Source organism: Amia ocellicauda, chromosome 4 (assembly GCF_036373705.1).
Source record: "Amia ocellicauda isolate fAmiCal2 chromosome 4, fAmiCal2.hap1, whole genome shotgun sequence".
NCBI lineage: Eukaryota > Metazoa > Chordata > Actinopteri > Amiiformes > Amiidae > Amia > Amia ocellicauda.
This window is the reverse complement of record NC_089853.1, coordinates 32,131,895-32,153,782: the sequence shown is the minus strand read 5'-3', so window position 1 is coordinate 32,153,782 and position 21,888 is coordinate 32,131,895. Positions and strand designations below refer to the sequence as shown.

Below are 21,888 nucleotides of genomic sequence, written 5' to 3'. Positions count from 1 at the left end.
ATGCAGTAGGCGGCAGCACTATGAACAAGCGCAATACAAAATTGGAAAACCATACAATACATATACAGCTCTGGAAAAAATTAAGAGACCACTGCAAATTCTTCTTAAATCAGCATCACTACATGTATGGAAGCCATTTATTTCCATTCATATTTGTATTTGGAATTTGGGAGAAATGTTGTCAGTAGATTATAGAATAAAACAAAAATGTTCACTTCACCCAAACGCATACCTATAAATAGTAAAACCAGAGAAATGTATAATTTTGCAGTGGTCTCTTTTCCAGAGCTGTATAATGATATGAGCAAACATTTCAGAGGCAAGTAATTGCTGCAGCTCACACCCTGCTAAATACATTTAAATTACCATTAAACATTAACACATATCCCCATACACCCATGATGTACATGTGTGGTATACCTAAGGAAAGCATTATTTATTAACTTTATTGCATAAACAGTTGGATAGTTGTCAAGGGAGCTGTTTTCAATCTTCTCCAATTTCTGACTGCCAGGCTCCATGGATAAATATCTATATTCACCATATTCAAAGTGATCGCTAGCATACAAATAAATAACGATTTCATCTGAAAACATGTCACTGTCACAAAAGAGTATAATTGAAACACATATTCCTTGTTTAATGGAATTCAAGAAAGATTCACTCTGACAGTACTGGCAGGCCATTTTTGTATCGGGACTACAATGTCAATATTCACTTGTTTCTGTAGGGACATTATAGCTGAGTTTTGAATTATCCTTTCACAGAGACATCTGACTTCAAAATTCTGTATTTTGTAATATAGATATTACCGTATTGGAGAGGCTTTGACATAAATAAAATGCATAACTTGAACTCTAAACATTTAAAGACTATGGTAATGTAATGTTTTTTTTGTATACCAGCTATTTATCTTAGTTAAGTTTTCCCTTAAGTTATAAGTTACACACTACACTGTACCCTGCTTTTTAAAACACATTCTCAAAAACACATTGATGTGAAAAGATTTTGCATAGCTAACTTGATATTTCTAATGCAGTTGCTCAGGATTCTAGTTCAACACAGATTGCAAAAATTACATTACGACATGAATAATGAATTATCTTACCATTCATAGCCCAAAGCACAATATAGATATCTTATGTTTCATGTTACGGAAGAGGTTTTACCTGCAGTTCACTTCAGGCTTATTGTTGGGTAAGCTTTATTGGACAGTGGACACAGAAGACTGAGGCCATTACACTGATAACCACGGCCAAATTAATAAGTCAAGCTGTTATAATTTATTATAGTTATGGCTCTTAGAAGTTGCTGTTAATTACCTCATGTTATTTCTTCAATAAAAGATCTCTTCAACACAGCATATTGAATTGGTTAGGCATTTGTAGGCCAGTTGTGGGTAGCCCTGTTCCTGCAGGGTGGGTGTTGTCTGATGTTTGCTGCACATCTCAACACACTTTTTCTTATTTCAACCATTCATGTATTAAATCTAAACAGTTCAGTTCTGTCCACAGGTTTGGAGAAGGTAGGGATGTAAAGAGATCTACAAAGCTTGGAAAACCTTGGCCCTCCTGGACGAGATCTGCCCAGTATGTTTTACAGGTTACCCTTAAACTATCAACGTATAAATACGTGGAAACATCTCAAGCCTTTCAGTTAAGCGGCTGTTTTGATAAATGCAGAGTCTTGGAGATCAAATGGAACAAACACCTAAAACCCTTTAAATGAACAAGTGATTCATTTAATTGATCAGGAATTAAAATGAGTTCCCGGTCTTTAGAAATTGCTATTGTAGGTTGATCTCTAAAACTAACATACAGGGGGCTATCCAGGTCCAGGATCAGACACTACTCGAGTCACAAGACACAAGACAAAAACACATACAAAAACAGGCAGAGACACAAAACAGCAAAATGTTGAGAAAGCATCAGTGATTACTTAGGAGCTGCAATTATCTAAAGTGTCTGGAGATGTATGTCTGGGTTCTTGGCTGGCTTATATATAGAATGTGACTTATTATGGCACATACATCTGTGCACATACCTCTGGCTCTCCGTACACTGTTGCCTTCTTTCTAAACACTAGGAGGATTGGTCTTGCTACAACTGTTTTTGTTTTGTAAGCCACCCTCCACATGTATTTGCACAGGAACCTGTTCTCACGAGCTTTTATCTTCTTGTTAATTTGTCAGCTTATTTTACATGTCTGACATCTAAAACTGCTCCTGAGTCCTGTGTCCAGGGTTTGTTGGCAGCGTGACATTTACATTGTTTGGAACTGGATGATTACTTGATTGTACTCTAAATGCTGCTGCAATGTATCCTCGTAAAGGGTTTCAAAAGACGTTCGTGAAGAGGCCTTGTCCAAAATTCATATTGATTGAATTGATTTATACATAATAAGGTTTTACAACAATGCAAAAGTCTGAAGAACATAGGATTTCATGTAAAGCTGTGTATTTGATTATGTATTGTATGTATATATATATACACACACACCCACACACAGATATACATACATTAGCAAATACACCTTGTACAGCCTTTACAGATCCTATGTGTCGGCTCTGATTTGTAACCTATAATCTGTTGTCACCATTACACCACTACTTCTGCCTGGTGCAGAAGTCCTAATCACAAACACAAATGTGTCATTATTATTTCTATATACTTGTACTACAGTCCTTTATTTTCTTGCTCTCTATGACTTTGAATCATGTGTTGCATTCTGTATTTTAGCTACACCACTCTGTACTACATAACCTTAGCTTTATGTAACCTAATGCAGTTAGAAGTTTTACTCTCCTTGAGAAAGAAAAATCCTGCCAGCCACACAAAATAAAATAGCCTATAGTCCAAACACTGGGGATTATATAGGCTATAGCATCACAGGATATTAACTCTCTTCCCACTTTTGACAGCTCCCCACTTAATCCTCAGATCTATGCCCTCCAGAATAGCGCTGGTGGAGATCTTCTTAGCAAGAGACAACTTTCCACCTTCTCACTGTTCAATCCACTTCATTTTTCACAGTAAGAACTGTTGCTGAGGGAGCTCCTCTGTGCTCTGACCTACACATTTTCTGTACACCTGACTTACTGTTTCCAACTGGCCTGTAGCAGTTAATATGTCAATCATTACTTCTGGGGCGTAAAATGTACCCTAGTAAATACATAACATTACCAAAAGTATTGAGGAAAGAAAATGAATACGTCCACAGGTCACAAACGTATGTTTTGTCTTAATAACTGGTGTAATGATATATAGAAGGTACATCTTAGCATTTTGAGAAATAGGCACAGGTGTCGTCTACGACCATGATCGGGAACCACTTGTGTGCTGTACAGGTTGGAAAAAGTGTATATAAAGTAAACCACATTGACCTGCGTAGTGCACATCTATATTTATTGCTCCATCAATAGACGACTCCCTGCACTCGGCCTGTTCCAAACATTCTAATGGTGACTGAATGGAATGAATTCCAATTCCAATTCCAATTCCAATTCCAATGAATTCATTACATTCAGTCACCATTAGAATGTTTGGAACCCCTTCACCAAAACCAGACCAGTTCTAACAAAATCGTCAGATACACTTAACGACTCCTTGTTCAAATTTGCGGTTGGGTTGAGATGGTTAATTATTTCAGACTCAAATACATTCAGATATCCGAATTGGTTTGCAAACATTATCATTCACTTATCTTTGTCGTAAATAATCCACCACTGCTTTCCATTTGCCTTCCGGTGAAATTCGGTGATTTGTGTAAAATATTAGCTATAAAAATTAAATAAGTAAATAAAGATATAACTTTAACTATATAACTATATATGTCTGTTTATGTGGGAATGGCGCAGCGTTGTTTGGTCCTCATTTTCTCTAAACGAAGGCATTTCGCCTCTAGTGGTTCGTTATACGGTGATTGCATCAACGATCATAAAAAATACGATTTTTTCAATTTATGAAGGTACACGGCATAATGTAATTTTAGTTACTTTTCTTCCAGATTTTCAATAATCCTACACACTCAATCAAACGATAAAAAATAAGGAAAAGTTGTGCCGCACAATTGCAGGTCTCAATCAGTAAAACCCTGATGCTGTATGAGTTTAGGACAACAGTGAATTTCGATTCAAAGTAGGTTATAGGCTACTGCCTGTTTTACATATTTAGTATATTTAGTAGAACTATACTTACTACTGCTACTACTAATTCTACTACTACTACTACTACTTCTACTACTACTACTACTACTACTACTACTAATAATAATAATAATAATAATAATAATAATAATAATAATACATATATTAGTGCATATATTTTTCAATTAAAAACCTCATGTAATTGTGCAACATCAGTTATAATTTGGAAATATTTCTGGAATGCAAATTTCAGAGTGGTTATATTGGAAGTATATATTTAATAATTATATGAACAATAGTACACTATACATGTTAGTATTTTGTCCAAATACTTTACATAGCCTACACAATGCCTACACAAGGAGTGTGCAGATAAATAAACCACATTATCATGATTTTATAGCGCAAGTCTGTATTGAGGCAATGTTTTATGTTATTGATATTAATACATCAAAGTGTCGTTTGCAACCCCTTTTGTGTATATGCAATTTCCCCCATTGAAAACATATCTTGAAGATTATGAAATACCTACACTGACATAGACTATACATAGCCTACATATACACACAGATGTACTCACACTTATACATGTACATAACAAATACCTAAAACACGCGTTGTGCAAATGAACAAATACAATACAATAGCTTAGTACTAATAATCACAAGTAGACTATGTTTGTGGATTGTAAGCAGTTTTGAGTTAATATGTACGAATTTTGTGTGCATGATATACATTCATTTATTTTAATATATTTTCCATGTAGAAAAGCGTCAGTTGAAGCCTGAAATATTGAAATTATACATAACTATACATAATTATACATACAGTCAGATTGTTTAATCTAATGACGCTGTATCTCAATTCTCTTCTTCTATTTTAATCAGACAATGGGAGCTTTGGGCATTTTTGTATATTGTCCTTATTTATACCATACGTCTGATATGCATTCCTGGGAGCTTTTTCTTTGTATAAGCTGTGGAATAAATAAATATATTAAATAGGGTAAGTAAATCATGGATTTCTAAGCCATTCTTCTGTGTTTAACCAAATGCTACAGTATTTGTAAAACACTTAAGTATAGATAGATAGATAGATAGATTAGAGAGGGGGGATATATATAGATAGGTAAAATATAAACACACATGTTATAGGTACATCCTCCAATGTCAGTCACCCATCTTCCACCACACACACAGGCACCACCGATGAAGAGAAAACCAATACACACGGTTACCTGAAATCACTGTATGGATGAATTATCCAAAATCCGGCGGATTTAACCCGCTCTTGCTCCCTCTCCACTGCCTTTTGACTCCCAAACATTCTTAAGGAGAACTTATTGACCCCTGGCTGCAGCATGGCTCCAAACTGCCTGTGAATGAAGCCAGCCTGGTACAATCTCTGCTCGTCGTCCGGCAGAATTTGGTCAATGCCATCCAACTTTATGAAGCCCGACTCCTGGTCAGGGGATGCCTGTTGATCCTTGAAGCCGCTGCCTTGCGCTCCCTGGTCTGCCCCACAGCCCAGAGCCCCGGGCGGGCTGCTCTCCTCGCAAGGGCTGACATCTCCCTCTGTGATGAGCCGTCTCTCCTCCGCCGAGGCTGAGTCGTGGACGTGCCGGCTAGTGATGGACGAGAGGCTGCCTCTGAATCTCCTACAGTCCCCATTCGAGCTGGTCTTGATGGGTCTCCCGATGTCGGTCTCCATAATCACCGAATCCCCGCCTTTGGTGTCCCCCATACCTTTGCAGCTGCCCCCGGAGGACGGCGAAGGCAGGGGCTTCATCTTGATGCTCTTTCTCCGGGTGTCCTTGTCGCTGTCTTCTCCCTCGCCCATGATCGAGGCTTTCTGTCCAATGTGCTGGGGTAGGCTGTACAGCCTTTTGCGCATGGAAGAATGCAACTTGTCCATTATGGTGAATTGACAGAGTCCAAATTGAAATTTCTAATGCGGGATTATTACTGTTATGATTATTGCCACGAATCAAAAGCACCCTATTTGTGACTATGAGCGCACCGTCTGGAGCTCATCTGAGACCCTATAAGCCTTATCCTGATGCACATGACATTGATGGTAGTGGTTGTGGTGCATTAGCAAGAAGCGGATCATCTCTTGTGTTACTTGGCACTTAAGATGCCTCCTCATACGGCTTGGACCGATTGTGTCCCCGCTTTGCATCAGTTTCTACTTGCAAGGCACTGGAATGCAAAATCCTTTGATTAGGAAAACAAAAACACACGACATCTTAGCATGACAGGTGAGGGACGTGCGGGGATTAGGAAGTCATTAATAAAGAGGTACGCTGCGTCCCCAAAGTCGTGTCTGCTGTCAATAATAAACAAGGCAATTCAATCTGCAGCGCATCCGAAGAGCGGTGACATCACTGATGTATCGCCACAGCCGTGGAATGGAGAATATTCATGAGCGATCTGATCTATTGGGTTGCCATAGGAGCAAGAACTGCACATAAGCTCAGCCCACCTAAGCCTCTAGTCTGGGCTTTTAAAGGGCTAATGCTGAATGAGGGCTATATTATTATCATGATTATTATTATTATTACTGTATCTGTAAATTGGATTTCTAAATAGTATTGTAGGGGGTTTCCCCCTGTTGACAGTGCAATAGGAGCTAATGCACACACAGACACTCTCATGCAACAGTAATAATGGAAAACTATATGGTTTTCCACAAATGTAATATGTATTCAGTGAATAGCTAACTACAAATAGTCCAAAACAACCAATTATTGATTTTTTTGATTGATGCCGTCTATATATTGTAAGTATTGATTTAAATGCTGTTAGCCTTACTGGTGTATTTAATATATAAATCCATTATTGTACAGTCCTGTCTATATTTAGTTTTTAAATTAAAATGCATAACCATATAAACTAATAAAGACAAAAACATCCCCAGCTGTAAAGCCTGAATAGCACTACATGCAAACCATTCGAGCAATGGTTTAATTGTAGTAAAATTAAACTAAAAATATCCATATTTAAATTGCACGTAATGAAATACTTTTAACACTGCTGATTACTCATCTAAGACGAATCCATGTGCCTTTCAAAAATAAAATAAACATCATCCTACTCCAAAGCACTATAATATAAAGCATTTAACGAATGTATTACTAGTTTGTGACTGTTTTAGTCGACTGTTATGATTGCACTGTTCTGACAATAACCAAAGCAACTGCTTCTACAACTGTGCTAATCAGTCCATTGGAAAACAGAATGGGTCATGTATCACTGCAGGTAAATGTCTTGCATGCCCTGCGATGCAAGTGCTTTAATTAAATACCAGGAGGATTACAAGTCACAAGTCAAAAAAGTGATAATGGCCATCACCCCCATCAATTTCTAGGAGGTTAATGAAGGACATGGGAAAGACTTAAGCGAGTTGTTATTCAATCCTTGCATGATAAACATATTGACGACGAAACAAACAAACAAATAAATAATGAACCATTGAAACTCTGACTATCTGTTGACTATCGTCGCATGTCAGCCGCGTGATGCTCCGTGCACATGCGTACTGACCTTCCACACGCCGCGGCGTTGGCGCCACGGTCTCGGGCAGCCAATCAGATCACGTAAACGATCCTCTGATCTGATTGGCTGCCCGAGTCCGTGGCGCCAACGCCGCGGCGTGTGGAAAGGTAAAATGGCGGATGTTACCGGGGGAGACACAGTTGACGGAAGACCCCCGGCAGAGGATTTAACCAGCACGAAGTTCAGGTGGACCCTCAAACGATATGGGCGCTTTGTACCCATGGTTAAGGAAAGTGCCAAGAACTCGTCGTGGAAGGTAATATTATCATTGAATACTCATTAATATTGTGCCTGGCCAAGTAACGTTAATATCGATGTATGTTTATAAATACATTAATTTTGATACATTGGCCAGTTGATCAGGATCATGGTGGTACAGATGATCATTTTTACAACTGGTATTTACAAAAACACTAACAGAAAGGTGGTTGTTGCTTTCACTGTAATTGCATTAAAGAATTTTCACCCCTGACCTTAACTATTGAAATGTTATGGGATGAGCTTGACTGGATAGGGACAAAAGTTGTCAGAGGTTTCAGGAGATATTTTGATGATAAAAGTTTGCAGTACAATACATGCAAACCAAATCTTATGCAATATCTGTAATATATTTGAGAGGTCTCGTCATTATTCATTTCTTTGTTTCTATGCAGTAAGGTTTCCTGTGGGTTAGATCATTCTTGCCACTGCTTGACAAGAATTGCAAAATGTACATGAATTGCAGGAGCTGAGTGTTCTGGATGACTCCTTACACCTACATTTCATATAAATCCCCTTTTATCAGGTCTTTGACTCCAGTGGCAGCGAAGAACAGCTTTTGCTGACCATAGTCCAGTCAGGACATTTTCTCATATCTCAAGGCCCACAGTTGCTGGTAAGGGGATTATTTTATGTTTGCTTTTAACACATTCACATAAATGGAGTCTTTTTGCTGTAAAACACCCTTCCTACCAAAGTATCTGAAAAGTCAGGTAACAAATAAAATACAGCAACACAGGAGCATTGCACTGTTTGCCTCTCTGATTTCAGGTGCTGTAATACATTGGCTTTGAATAGCTGTTTGTGATTCACTATTGGAACATTAAGGCCCAGAAGAGATATTTTTTTACTTAATACAATTTAAAAAAAATAAAGGAAATAAACCATTGTTTTCAAACTTTTTTGTAGTCTTTAATCAAACTCATATAAATAAGTGCTACGCAGTTCATTGAAATCCATTCTCTGTGCTCTGCAAGTATGTATTATGGTCTTCAGGAGCCTATCGCTGGTAGCATAATGTCCAGTAATGACAGATTTAATGAACAGCTGTATTTTGCACTACTAATTATTTTAAATGGTTTTGTAAAAAACAAACAAAAAATATATTATTTTCTGTCCCTAATGCACAGATTTTCATTTTTCAACACACTGCAAAACACTCTCAACCTTAGTGCATACTGGGAATTTTCTGAGAGATTTTCTGTTTTCTGCAACAACTCAAGTGCTCCTGCTGTAAAATGTTGTCAAGGTTAAAGCTACATCCACTCAGTACTCAGTACTGGCTCTTCTGAAGTGCAGGAGCTCTTCTGTCAGCGGATTATGAGTCTTGCTCTTTGATAATACAAGCAATTTCAAAATGACTAGAACATCCACAATACAGAAGTGAAAAGACACATAGGCATGATTTTCCAAAGGTGGTCAATTATTTGGAGTATTCAGTTAATTACTTTTAGTGGTTTCTGAAATTTTGATAATTTATAGGGATTTTTGTATCTATTTGAGCAAGAATATAAGCTGTAAATATGATATAGTTATTCTACTTAACATAAGTAGTAGCCTACTTTTTCTTTTTAGTAAATCCTTTACCAACTTAGTAAAATCAGTTCCTTGCTGTTCGTTAGGGAAGTATGTTTTCAGGAATGGCAAGTGCAAAATAAGATTAAAAAAATGTATGTATGTGGCAATTTGAATTGTCAGTGCCATTTAATTTTCTAGATTAATCATTCAAGCAATTATGCCACAGGTATTTCCCTAAATGTGTAAAATGTCAGCTAAGATTAATTAAGGACCTCTCTCCTTGCTTTTTAATTGTCTATTCTGAAACTACAATGTTTCTCTTTTCCAACAGACACTTCATTTCTCCAACATGACTCATGAGAAAAGTCAAGAGGTTATTTATTATTTCAATCAGTTATCCATTTAGGCCCTTAGTATACATTCCATGGAAGTAAAACGTTTTGCCCTTAAAGTCAATTGGCAGAGATCAATTGTTAGGATAATGCTCAAAAAGACTAATTCTGGAAGCCCTTGGCCTATAGACTATATCAAAACTAACTTTTTGGGTCCAAATCTACTTTCAACAACTAGAAATAGAAAAACAGTTTACTATTTAATCATTTCTGATTAGCAGGTAGATCAATGTTTTGATTTGGTCTAGGCTTTTATCTCCCAAGGTCAGCTGTGACTCCATTATTCACTACATTAAAATAAGGTAGACGAGCTCATGATGGCCATGTTGCTGAAACGTGTGAGTTGTCTGTGATATGTTGCAATACATTATCGGATAAGTTAATATAATCAATGTTTTGTAACAATTTTAATTTTAAGTACAGTACCTAGAGCACATGATATACAAATTCAGTGTGAGTGCCAATTACCCCAGAAGATGTTTTTTTACATATACTGTACAGACAAAGACTTGGATTCAGACAAAACAAAACTCCAGCCCTCCTGCCAATTAAAAATTCCAAACCCAATACTTGGTGGTAGTGTTCTTGCAAACAGAAAGCAGGCAGCTCAAAAGTAATTACAGGATATCTTTATGGACAGGCATGCCAATATTCAAAGTGGTGCTGAGCAGTGAAGAAGAGATGAAAGGGCTTTGTGGTGAACATCTGGGCTATCTTTCAGAAAGACAGAGTCTCAGCTGCCTATTTTCTGAGTACAAAATAAAATGTGTGACTGGTGTGAAGTCATATGAAGGCATACCCACAGTGCCTCGGGCTGAATTGCAGTGCTTGCACTCAACTGTCAGTAGAGAACACATTCCACAAGGCCTGCAGTTTAATATTTAATTATTGGTTAATTTCTGACAGGAATATTATGTTTTCTATAATGTGGGTCTGCCTTTGAATCATTAAACACCTACAATGAAACCAAGGACACACAGGGGAATGGTTTTTCAACAAGTTACATTTGATGTGGAAACATTCCAATCCAAAATCATAATTTGTTAAAGCAAATAGGCTTTATTTTCTCTCAAATTTGTTTACCAGTAACATGTTTTGAGAATCAGTTATTTAGTTCATAGTTCATTGCTGAATATCATGTTATTATTTTATCAACAGAAGGCACCTTTTTTTATTTGGAGTTACAGTCTTCATAAGTTATTTTAAATCAATGGATAATTTGTATGTAAGCTGTAGCTACTGAACTGCAGTTGTGTAGTTTGGGATAAATATCCCCATTCATCCATATCGCAAAGATCCACAGGTCATGTCTAATGTACACTGCTTGTAAAATGACTGGCACCATGTGGGCAATGATGGCACCTCAGACAGGAGAAAGAAACTAACAACATTTCGCTTGCGATAGCCTTGTCTAGCATTGTGTGGTACACAAGTGGGGACAACTTCATCTCCATGTGCTACAGAACCAAGCAAAGCTGTACAGTTATTTAGGTCAAAGCATAAAGTACTTTAAAAAGAGGGATAGTGGTCACTGATACACTTGCGTTCTTAATCTTAATGCCTCCTAATGTCCTTCATACAAAAAGCTTAGGGAGGAAAAGTTATTCATCCCTAAAAAAATATTTTCCTGGAATAAAATTCGGAGATTTTTTACGTAGTTCCGTTTAACACTAGAAGCGCCGACATTTCAAACTACCTTCAAGCGCCAAAGCCGGTCATTGCCGATAGCTCTTTAACAGCTGTGATATGACAATCAAAGGCAAACCATGGTATAAAACTCAGAAGTTTTATTCATGAACTTCAAATCCAACATCTACATTTACATAGCACAAATGTAGTATTTAAATTGAAATATGATCATAAAACAATATTATTGCTATAAATAACAACGCACTTTTTTCTAAACGCACACACTGCAGTCAAAACATGAATAACTATATAGCCTACAATATGCAAAAAGCTCAAAAACCGCATACAATAAGATAATGAAACAAGTGTAAACGTAAATATTGGAATAATGCTCAAAAGCAATATTTTATACTTCAAAAAGAACTATTGCATTTATCAAAACATAATTGTACACTGAAGTAAACATTTTCAACACCGTGTAAACTTTATTTTCAACATACACTGCTTGTATTCACTGTAGCTTTGTATTTCAATAAACTATTTACTATATATTTATCCTGCATACCTGGCAGCTCGTACAGTCCACACAGGACACATTTCTGCACTTTCCCAGCATGAGCTCGTACCTCACACTGCATTTTGACAGCCTCTCCAGGTGAACACTTTTACTCCACGAAAATACAGCATCACAATAAATGCTTCTCTGCTGATAATGTCCATGAATCATTATTTTGGTGGATGTGCTGCGCTATTGCTCTCTGTACTGTGCAGTAACGATCGCGTATTGATCAGTGGAGTAAAAGTGCTGCCATTTGGAACTGGCGTTTCACTTGCAGTGTTTTCACAGCACTGGCACAAACCCACGAATGATCATTCCCAGTATCACTGATGTCCCTGAATCAGTCATGCTCATATACACAGCATTTCCAAAACACGCTCTCTTCAATCTCTGTTTCCAATCCATGTTTATTTGCGGGTAATCACTGTATCAGCTCTGACTACAGTTGTAAGAAAACACCTGTAATGCTGTACAATGCATGTGTTTTTCAAACATATGAAAGACTGTAGACAGGTAGAGATCGCCACTTGAGCACCAGACCGACTGTTTTGTAAAGGGAAGGCAGGATTATGCATTATATTTGAGTTATGCATTTGTATTTAAATGACTGGTCAAAATAACCCGATTTTGGCTATTCTAGGTTTATAACTTATTTATTTTTGCGTTTATCCAGCTAAAATGCTGTAGGCATGTTTAATACATATATTTAGGAAAAGTCACAAACGGGTATGCGCAGTGAATTTAGGAACACAGAGTAAGTCAAATTGTAATAACCAAATCGGTCAAATTGACCGGCCTGGTGCTCCCAGTGTTACTCAACCTGGGGGTGGAACCACATGCATATAAAAAATAAAGTGGATAAAGTGCCATTAAACTATCATTAAATTATACGCAAACCTACAGTACTTTGCAAAAGTTTTAGGCAGGTGTGAAAAAAAGCTGTAAAGTAAGAATGCTTTCAAAAATAGACATGTTAATAGATTATATTTATCAATTAACTAAATGCAAAGTGAGTGAACAGAAGAAAAATCTACATCAAATCCATATTTGGTGTGACCACCCTTTGCCTTCAAAACAGCATCAGTTCTTCTAGGTACACTTGCACACAGTCAGGGATTTTGTAGGCATATAGTCAGGTGTATGATTAAACAATTACACCAAACAGGTGCTAATGATCATCAATTCAATATGTAGGTTGAAACACAATCATTAACTGAAACAGAAACAGCTGTGTAGGAGGAATAAAACTGGGTGAGGAACAGCCAGACTCAGCTAACAAGGTGAGGTTGCTGAAGACAGTTTACTGTCAAAAGCCATACACCATGACAAGACTGAGCACAGCAACAAGACACAAGGTAGTTATACTGCATCAGCAAGGTCTCTCCCAGGCAGACATTTCAAGGCAGACAGGGGTTTCCAGATGTGCTGTCCAAGCTCTTTTGAAGAAGCACAAAGAAACGGCAACGCTGAGGACCATAGACGCAGTGGTCGGCCAAGGAATCTTACTGCAGCAGAAGAAAGTCACATCATGCTTACTTCCCTTCGCAATCGGAAGATGTCCAGCAGTGCCATCAGTGGGACCCTGTTACACCCATCTACTGTCTGGAGAAGTCTGGTCAGAAGTGGCCTTCATGGAAGACTTGCAGCCAAAAGCCATACCTCTGATGTGGCAACAAGGCCAAGCTACTCAACTATTCACGAAAACACAGGAACTGGGGTGCATGAAGAGAGACAAGCAACTGAGGCTGCCTAAATCCACAGAACTGTGGTTAGTTCTCCAAACTGTGTGCAAGTGTATCTAGAAGAACTGATGCTGTTTTGAAGGCAAAGGGTGGTCACACCAAATGTGGATTTGATTTAGATTTTTCTTCTGTTCACTCACTTTGCATTTAGTTAATTGATAAATATAATCTATTAACATGTCTATTTTTGAAAGCATTCTTACGTTACAGCATTTTTTCACACCTGCCTAAAACTTTTCCACAGTACTCTGTATGCTTCAAAATGTACACAGGCAGTGTCTTATAACAGTGTTTGGGTAACTGTAATACATAATGGTGTACAGAATGTGTATGTGTACTGTATACTGTATTTGGTGATTTTTAGTTCATAATTTTGCCAGATTAATGCTCCCTGTCCTGTCAAACATACAGAATCTTAATAACAAAGGCAGAAGTTTCTATAGTTCTTGCCTGTGCTATATGAAAGACAGTATTTGTATTTATTTATATATTAAACAAAGCTGGTCCCGAGGAATGCCATTGTCTGTCTTTTATGTGGTTGACTCATGCTTTTTGTCCTTCTTTTATATAACATGATTCTGGGATCTCAATTCAGATACGTTCCTGGGACAGTGGAGCCCTCTGCTGCTTTGTTCAAGTAATCAACAGGTTTAATTTTTAAGATGAACCCCATTAGTAACTATACAAATACATTCCGTGACAAAAAGTTTGGTTATATTTGGTTTTCCTGTTCACAGGTTTGATTTAATTTTGCATAGTTATCAAAGTTTTATTTCTTAAAGCTATGTGTTTGGTACACTACATTCAGCATATTTCCTTACCTAATTCATATACTTAGATTCCTGGATCACCTGGGACCAGCTAGACAAAGCCTGGAAATATTCTCCTGTGAAAAAGTGAACCTGTTTAACTTAAGCTAATGCCTGTGTCCTGCTTCAGCTTTATGCAGCTTTTCAACATTTGCACTTTACCATGGTATTCCCCAGAGCTTCACTTCAATTGCCTTGGTTTTAATTCTTGCTCTCCCATGGCTTATTTAATATTATTGATTTCTTAGCCTTTAAACAGGGCAGCTCTACAGAAGAATATGATTACATGAGTTACCATAGTAAATATTCATAAGGGCAGCTGTACAGACAATCTGATTATGATTTAAAATGGTGAATCATACTACTGTCATAATCTACTGAAACAAGGCACAGTGAAAGCCTGGAAAAGTTGTATTACAGCCAAGTGAATTAATGCATGGTAAATGAATGTAAAAGGCAGAAGAAAACCCCGGTGAAAGAGCAAAGTGACACATTTACCAGCGAGAACTTGTATACTAGCTGTAGATTTGCTTTAATGCTAACCTACCCATGAGCCAATCAGCACACTAACCCCCACACATTGTATGTTTTAATTTCAGGAAGGGTTTTCACTCCTTAATGCTCCTACCTTTTTGAAGGTGGTAAGGAAATCGGACATCCTGCTGTTCAGTTTGAAACTCAAGGTGAGTCCGGACGACTGCATTTGTACTTATAGAGGAGCTGGATGAGTTTACATGGAGGGACCCTCTCCTGGTATGATCTTCCAAATGAACAATTGTATGTAAGACCAACCTTCATTCAACCTTCTGTACAACCATGATTTTAAGATCATCCTGTATAAAAACATAGTTATTCAGTCCTGAGATATCACTCAAAAAGGCTTGAGATGTATTGCTGTTTTTATGTTATGCTAATGCATATTCATAATGACCCAGATTAAGCACATCTGTCTCACTATCTGAATTTCTGTGAGGGGTGCAGTCTAAAGGGAAGATATACTCCATTAAGTGCTATTGGAAAGTGTGGAAAATTATACCTATATGGCAGGAATGGACTGATGGGGACAGACTCCCTCCCTATCCCCATCCCTGTACTTACTTCCTAGAAAAAGGACTACACATGGGTTTGAAATTCTTCCTATGAGAAGACTTATTGAAATCCTATTGTACAAGGAGACGTATCTGGGGGTTGCCAGTATATTTACTCTGTTACGAAAGGGGTCTGAGTAAGCCAACATCTCCACCCCCAGTCCTTCTGTGCACCACTTGGCTTCCAAGCATGCGGTCTGTTGCATTTAAAATTTCTACAAAGTAAATATGCTGTTGGTTGCACAATATGCTAGTATGCAAATGACAATCTGTTCTGATGACGTGGGAGTATTGCCCCCCCACTAAGAACTTCCTAATTGTTTCACACACAAAACAGATTAGAACATAGGAAATAATTGTAACATTTAAACACTTCTTTAACATTAATATCCCCATATTTGAATAAATCATAGAAAACACTATTTATTGCAATTTAGGAAATGAGGGGGTATTCATTTTGCTGCCGTTAAAGATTTGGGTTATTTGAGGTCAACAATGCATTAATATAGCTTGCTTTTTTATTTTCTTCCCTCACGAATGTTTTAAATTGTATTAATCTAGAAGCCAAAAATCTAATAGAAAGTACTACTGGCTAGACCTCCTTACAGCAATCCAAACACCTTGGTTTATAATCAAAGGGTAACACCATACAAGAAATGCTGCTGCATACCGCCATGGCCTGTTAGGTTAAAATTACCCTTAACTGCTGCCTACTGCAGTGTGTGGGTATTGCTCGCCCCCCGTGCTGAGAGAGGACACTTGACCATGCGTTGTGGTTGCAGAGCGAGAGCCGCATGTTTCGGGTGCAGTTTGAGGGGGGCTGCAGGGAGGAGGCTCTGGAGCATTGCTGGAGCGCAGCCCTCAGACTGCAGCACTACCTGCCCGTCAGGACACAGGACTGCACACAGGCGCAGGGTGCGGCCTCGGTCTCAGACACACAGCACGAGAACGAGGTAGGGCTCACTGATGTCCAAGCTCACAGGGACGCTAAGTACATCTATATGATTGCATTATTCATGCCAGAAAAAAAACCTGCTTAGCATTCCACTGAGATGAGCAGTGCCAGCGATCTGAAACTGTTGGACAAAGACTGCATACTTGAGCATGTCATTCATTATCCTGTTTTACCTGCTTTTTGATCATTGTATGCACTTTACCCCCTCGTTAGTCTAGTGTTTCTTATCAAACCAAAAAGAAGGAAGCTAATCTCACTAGAAAATTACAACAAAAATAGATGCTCCACATTGGCAGATATAATTGAAAAGTAAAGGTTTCCTGCATTAAAGGGAAAGGCTACACCTCTTTTACTTTAACTAAAATAAGAATTGAAATATTATCCTGACTATCAATATTGAACCTGTGATCAAATGTTTTCATACTATGGATCTGGAGAAGAGTGGGAGGCTGCGGCAGAAAAGTGAAGGTAGTGGTGCTGCTGCATTTTCTTATTTTTTCTCTTAAATAATAAAAACACGGTATTAACAATACATGTTTTCATACCCAGGACAAAGCAATGTAAATAGGGGATATAGGCCTGAAACAATAGAGCAAATCTGACCAAAAAGTACCAACCCACAGTGTTCCCAGGTGACGCAGTGACAGATCGACTAACCAATCACAGAAGTGGAATTTTCCTGTGCTGGTGTATTACCCTGCGTTCACGCCATGTGGAAATTATGGTAGAAACCACTTACGTGGTCGGAGCAACAACTTGACAGTGTTCACGCAATGACCTTGAATGAACCCGTTCACACGCCAAGACGGAGGTTTTCTGCATACTTAGTTTTGGGCTCGTAATAATTATCTTCAGATTTTTCACAGTTACAAATATACATACAACATTCAGATACACTGAAATACAGAAGGTATCAAGAACTTACAAAAATGTGTGGCTTTAATGTCATAAAGTTAGTGGTATTGTGGTGGCTGAGTTATTATGGCTAATGAAAGCCATAGTGTCATTAGCCCATGTGAAAAAAGCAGTTGAAAACCATTATATGAACGTTCATTGTACTTAAGGAGGCAAACATTATTGAATTAATCAAAGATGTGTGTTTTATTACACTTTACAAACTAATTGGATGCCATGTAACTTGTTTGCTTATATTTCCACATTTGTGACGTCAGAATTCTTGAAGTGGGAGAAATCGGGGGCTATCTCCAAAGTCCAAGTTCACGAGTAGTATTTACGACCTGGAAGCTGACATGGACATTTTTTCAGGTCGGGAGCTCGCATTTACCATCCTTCCCACATGGCGTGAACGCAGGGTTAGTCAGCCAGGTCTCTCCTACAGGCACACCTGTGACCAATCAGTGACAGACTGCAGTGCTCACTAGGTGACCTGTTTGACGCTAGTAGGTAATACCCTCCACAACATTTGAGTATTAATTCAAAATTTCTGTGCTAATTTTAACATGGTCCAGTTTTTAAGCCTTTTGAAATGCAAACTTGTTAACGTTATAATCCTAAATCAGACGGGACATAACAAAACCATGTACACCGCAGGAAGTCTGTAATTCAGAGCAAACCCTGGTTAGAATTCCAATACTCATCAGGGTCCTTCTTTAACCTAAGGCATGTTATGTAGTTTCTTTCTTATGGCGTACCTATGTGAAATATTAATTCAGTTTGTCATTTACTTTTCATCGAATTACTCAATTTTTTTAGCTCTCTAAACCTTTCGAACACATTTTTTATTTACATGTGCAGGTCCTTAAAGACTCTCTTTTCTAGACTGGGATTTGCTATTTATAGGATGAATTTATTCTGAGTCTCAAGATACATGTATTTAAAATGTAAAGATTCCTTATTTACTGACTAACATGCGCTATGCATGAACTCACAGCTTCATCAGATACAGAATCTTGCCTACTTGTAGGGCTTCAGAATTAACATCAGAAGATGCATCTCCTCTGGTGCCCGCCTGGATAATCTGGGTTAGAAAGCAGACATTAATAATTTATATCATTATAATAAGTTACAAAAATAACAACTGTCTGTAGTAAGAAAGTATATTGCAGACAATTCATCCATATTCAGAAAGTGATTCGGATTCCTGCTAAGCTTACACCAGTTATATCTGTCTGACAAGATGTCCAGCTTTGATTATAAAACTCACAAAAGACTTCAGTGACAAATCACGATCTGCTTTTCTGGTGGTTTCCTGCCAACAACAAAAATCTCTCCAAAGGATTTTTTTTACAAGATTACAAGATTAGCAAAGGACAAAATATGTTTTATTCTGCAGCTGTTGATAAGTGGCAATGTATTTTTACGTCTAAGGTTAAAAAATAGTAATATAGTAACCCCATGATATCATGGTAATGACAAATATTTAATATTATGCATGGATTCATTAATGTTTTGTGAAACTGCATTGGTTTAAATGTATGAATTACAGTAACTCAATTACTGATATGTCTTGTATCTGTATGATTGTAACCTAGCTATGTGAAGGTGAGGCAGCTGGAGTGATCACAGAGGGCACCTTACCAGTTACTCAGCTTGCACAGGTACTACAGATAAATAAGTGTTTATAGTCCACCTCCCCTGACAAAGGCATGAGCCTGAGACCTATCCAGTGCCCACTCCACTGTCTGTGGATGTTTTTAGACTACCTATCACTTGTCCCAATATGTCATAGAAAGGCTCGTCTTAAAAAAGGCCACTGAAAATAATTCCCATCTTCCGTGAACATTTACACCCATTTGCAGAAAAAATCTGGTTTTGTAGCAGGAAGCTATATTACAGAAAACACCACTTCCCTATTCAGGCAGTACGTTAGGACTCTTCCTAAACTCGCAATAGGGGTATTTTTCCTCCAAGATAAGTTTTGATTATAAAACATTCAAAGACGTTGAAGCTAAATCAGGATTTGTTTCCTGACCATTTATTTTTCCCCCTAGAGTGAAATGCAAGAGTAACCAATGTAATAAGGAGTCTCAAACTCAATCCACGGAGGGCCGTGTGTATGCTGGTTTTCATTCCAATCGAGTCCTCAGTGACTTAATTGACATAATTGTTTAACTAGCTACATACATTTAAACACCTATCCAGGCCCAGGATATTTTATAAGATACTTTACCTTGAATCAAATGCATTTTTAGACCATGAACTGTAAAATACCTTGCAATATTTTGTTTAAATATATCAAATTGAATAATTAATTTGACAAATTAAGTAACTGCATACACACGGCCCTCCAGGAATTGAGTTTGAGACCCCTGTTTTATATTAATTAATTGGTAATAAGAAAACTAATTTATTTTCTGTTTTCTGTAGGCCAGAACTAATCTCCACCCAAATTCTGAAATGATTGTATGGTTATGCTAGATTCTATGAGCCAGCCTTCGTAATGCACTACTTAATGCCCTTGTTTTTCTTCTTACAGTCTTTCCTGGGAGAGTGTAAGCTCTCACTGCCCCTTGTGTATAAGCACTCAACTCTGCCCACCAAGACTCTGGGTCCCTTTCTGCACCTGTGCCTCTTAGACCAGAACTTCCCAGCCTTTGTGGAGGAGGTTGAGAGTGAGCTGAAGAAGCTGGCCAATGAGTGAGGGAGATCTGATAAGACAGAGCTTCTTTTTGTAAGCTACCCTTGATGTACTTCTAAGATGCATAAATAAATAATACTTGGATTGATGCGTCTGATGCTTGTCACCGCGAAATAATTAAGTTGTGAAAGAAACCACAAAACAATTATTTTAGAGGTGTTTATTCTGAAAAATGATTGGATTCACATTTCGTACAGTGTCGCCCGCCATCCCCCCCCCCCTTTTATTCTTGCCCCCTTCTTCTCCCCTGATTTAGGTTCGATTGTACTGTACCACGTTATGGATACATTGTATTTGTAATAGAAAGATCATGCATCTACAGCAGTGCATTACAATATGCCAGCTTTGTAAAAAGTGACCCCACAACATTAAAGCTTTGTCAGAGAAAGACAAAATTAAACAAAACCCAACAAAAAATAAGTAAATTAAAAAAACTCAGTGCTGCTGCTTGAAAATGGGGACGATAATATCAAGATTAATAAATATTGCATAGGTTATAGCCATGCTATACGAGAAAATATAAGGTAAAAAAAACAATATATATAATAATAATTAAATCAAGGAATGTGCATTATAAAATACTTTCGATATAGGTTTAAGATTTAGATATTTTTTTTTAACACATCAGTGCAACAGATATACAAGACAAACATTCATCTAAATTGCTATAGGAAAAAATATATAAACAGGAACACTAAATTGCAATTGTTTCCTTAATTGGTTAGATATTTGTTTTGGATTTTTCATTGAATAAATACTGGCAGACACATGTAACATTTGAAACTTATTAAAATTGAATATATGTCTGTTTATAGGAAGTCCTAACAGCACAGTGTATTGTACTTTGTTGATCATATCGCTGGAATGGTGTAGTACTGTACAAATTAAGGTGATTTTTAAATCACTGCAAAAAAAACGAAACCCAAAAAACACAAACAATCCATCTGGATGCAAAAGCCAAAAAAAAAAAAAAGTTCAATTTGAGAATTATACATTAGGTGTTAATATCGCATGCAATAGTAAACAACATGTAATGATTCAGATTAAAACCAATTCTGCCTGAGAAGAAAAGTAAAAGCAACACCAACAGCACACAGCACAACATTCTGTATATCTTCAGAACTTATTTTGTCTTCATTCTTACAATTTCACTTAAGACTGAATAAGGCATGCTTAAGACAGCCATTTTGTTCCTTTCGATTACTCCAATTCAGACAAAAGATGCTCTTCCGTTACAATTTCCAGGCGCTTCATCCTTGGTTACCTTCATATAGTCAGAATATTTATTCATTTACAGAATGCAGGCTGACACAGGAGGGGAAACAGAGATATTTATGTTAAAGTTTTTAAAGATACCTATTAAAACAAATATACATTTTAATTCCTCAAACAAGTTGTGTCAGGCTTTCTGGATAGTGTTGAAGAAAACAGTAAAATAGTATCCTTATTAACATGCAAAACAAGCAGTAATATTTTCACCTATATGTGCAGCTGTAAAACTGGGCTAGCACATATATATATTTAGTGCCGCAGGTTTACTGGATAATTAAATGGATGATTCAGGTCTTGGGGCTAATCATTTTTTCAGCAGAGTAATGCATTGAGAGTAATTAATTCATGTAAGGGCCAAAGAGTCTAA

At 37.5% G+C, this 21,888-nt stretch overlaps 3 protein-coding genes across 5 annotated transcripts in view; 1 reads left to right on the top strand and 2 right to left on the bottom strand.

Moving 5' to 3' along the window:
• Nucleotides 1–6,508, bottom strand: part of hcn4 (hyperpolarization activated cyclic nucleotide-gated potassium channel 4) — an 84,464-nt gene extending 77,956 nt beyond the window's left edge. The window contains exon 1 of the mRNA XM_066701906.1: nt 5,382–6,508. Coding sequence (XP_066558003.1) covers nt 5,382–6,058 — 677 coding nt within the window. The 5' untranslated portion in view covers nt 6,059–6,508. The remainder of the gene's footprint in view (nt 1–5,381) is intronic.
• A 1,283-nt stretch (nt 6,509–7,791) lies between these two features.
• On the top strand, nt 7,792–20,344 carry rec114 (REC114 meiotic recombination protein). Of its 2 annotated transcripts, XM_066702911.1 has the most exons (6): nt 7,792–7,957; nt 8,486–8,575; nt 15,208–15,291; nt 16,479–16,649; nt 19,144–19,209; nt 20,088–20,344. In XM_066702911.1, the coding sequence occupies exons 1-6, from the start codon at nt 7,814–7,816 to the stop codon at nt 20,250–20,252; spliced, it is 720 nt and encodes a 239-aa protein (XP_066559008.1). In that variant the 5' UTR covers nt 7,792–7,813; the 3' UTR covers nt 20,253–20,344. The 2 variants fall into 2 exon arrangements, with proteins under 2 accessions (XP_066559008.1, XP_066559009.1); XM_066702912.1 differs by lacking the exon at nt 8,486–8,575.
• Nucleotides 20,345–20,453: 109 nt separating this feature from the next.
• The window catches only part of LOC136748294 (neuroplastin), a 63,931-nt gene continuing 62,496 nt past the window's right edge, over nt 20,454–21,888 (bottom strand). For both annotated transcript variants that reach the window (XM_066701904.1, XM_066701905.1), the window contains one exon: nt 20,454–21,554. The gene's annotated coding sequence lies outside the window, so the exon portion shown is untranslated. The remainder of the gene's footprint in view (nt 21,555–21,888) is intronic.

Excerpts from the sequence above, each read along its gene's own strand:
- rec114 (XM_066702911.1), top strand. The coding sequence starts at position 7,814 with ATGGCGGATGTTACCGGGGGAGACACAGTTGACGGAAGACCCCCGGCA. Across the intron at positions 8,576-15,207 it reads CTCAAGGCCCACAGTTGCTG|GAAGGGTTTTCACTCCTTAA; the intron begins GTAAGGGGATTA and ends TTTTAATTTCAG. Across the intron at positions 19,210-20,087 it reads CAGTTACTCAGCTTGCACAG|TCTTTCCTGGGAGAGTGTAA; the intron begins GTACTACAGATA and ends TTCTTCTTACAG.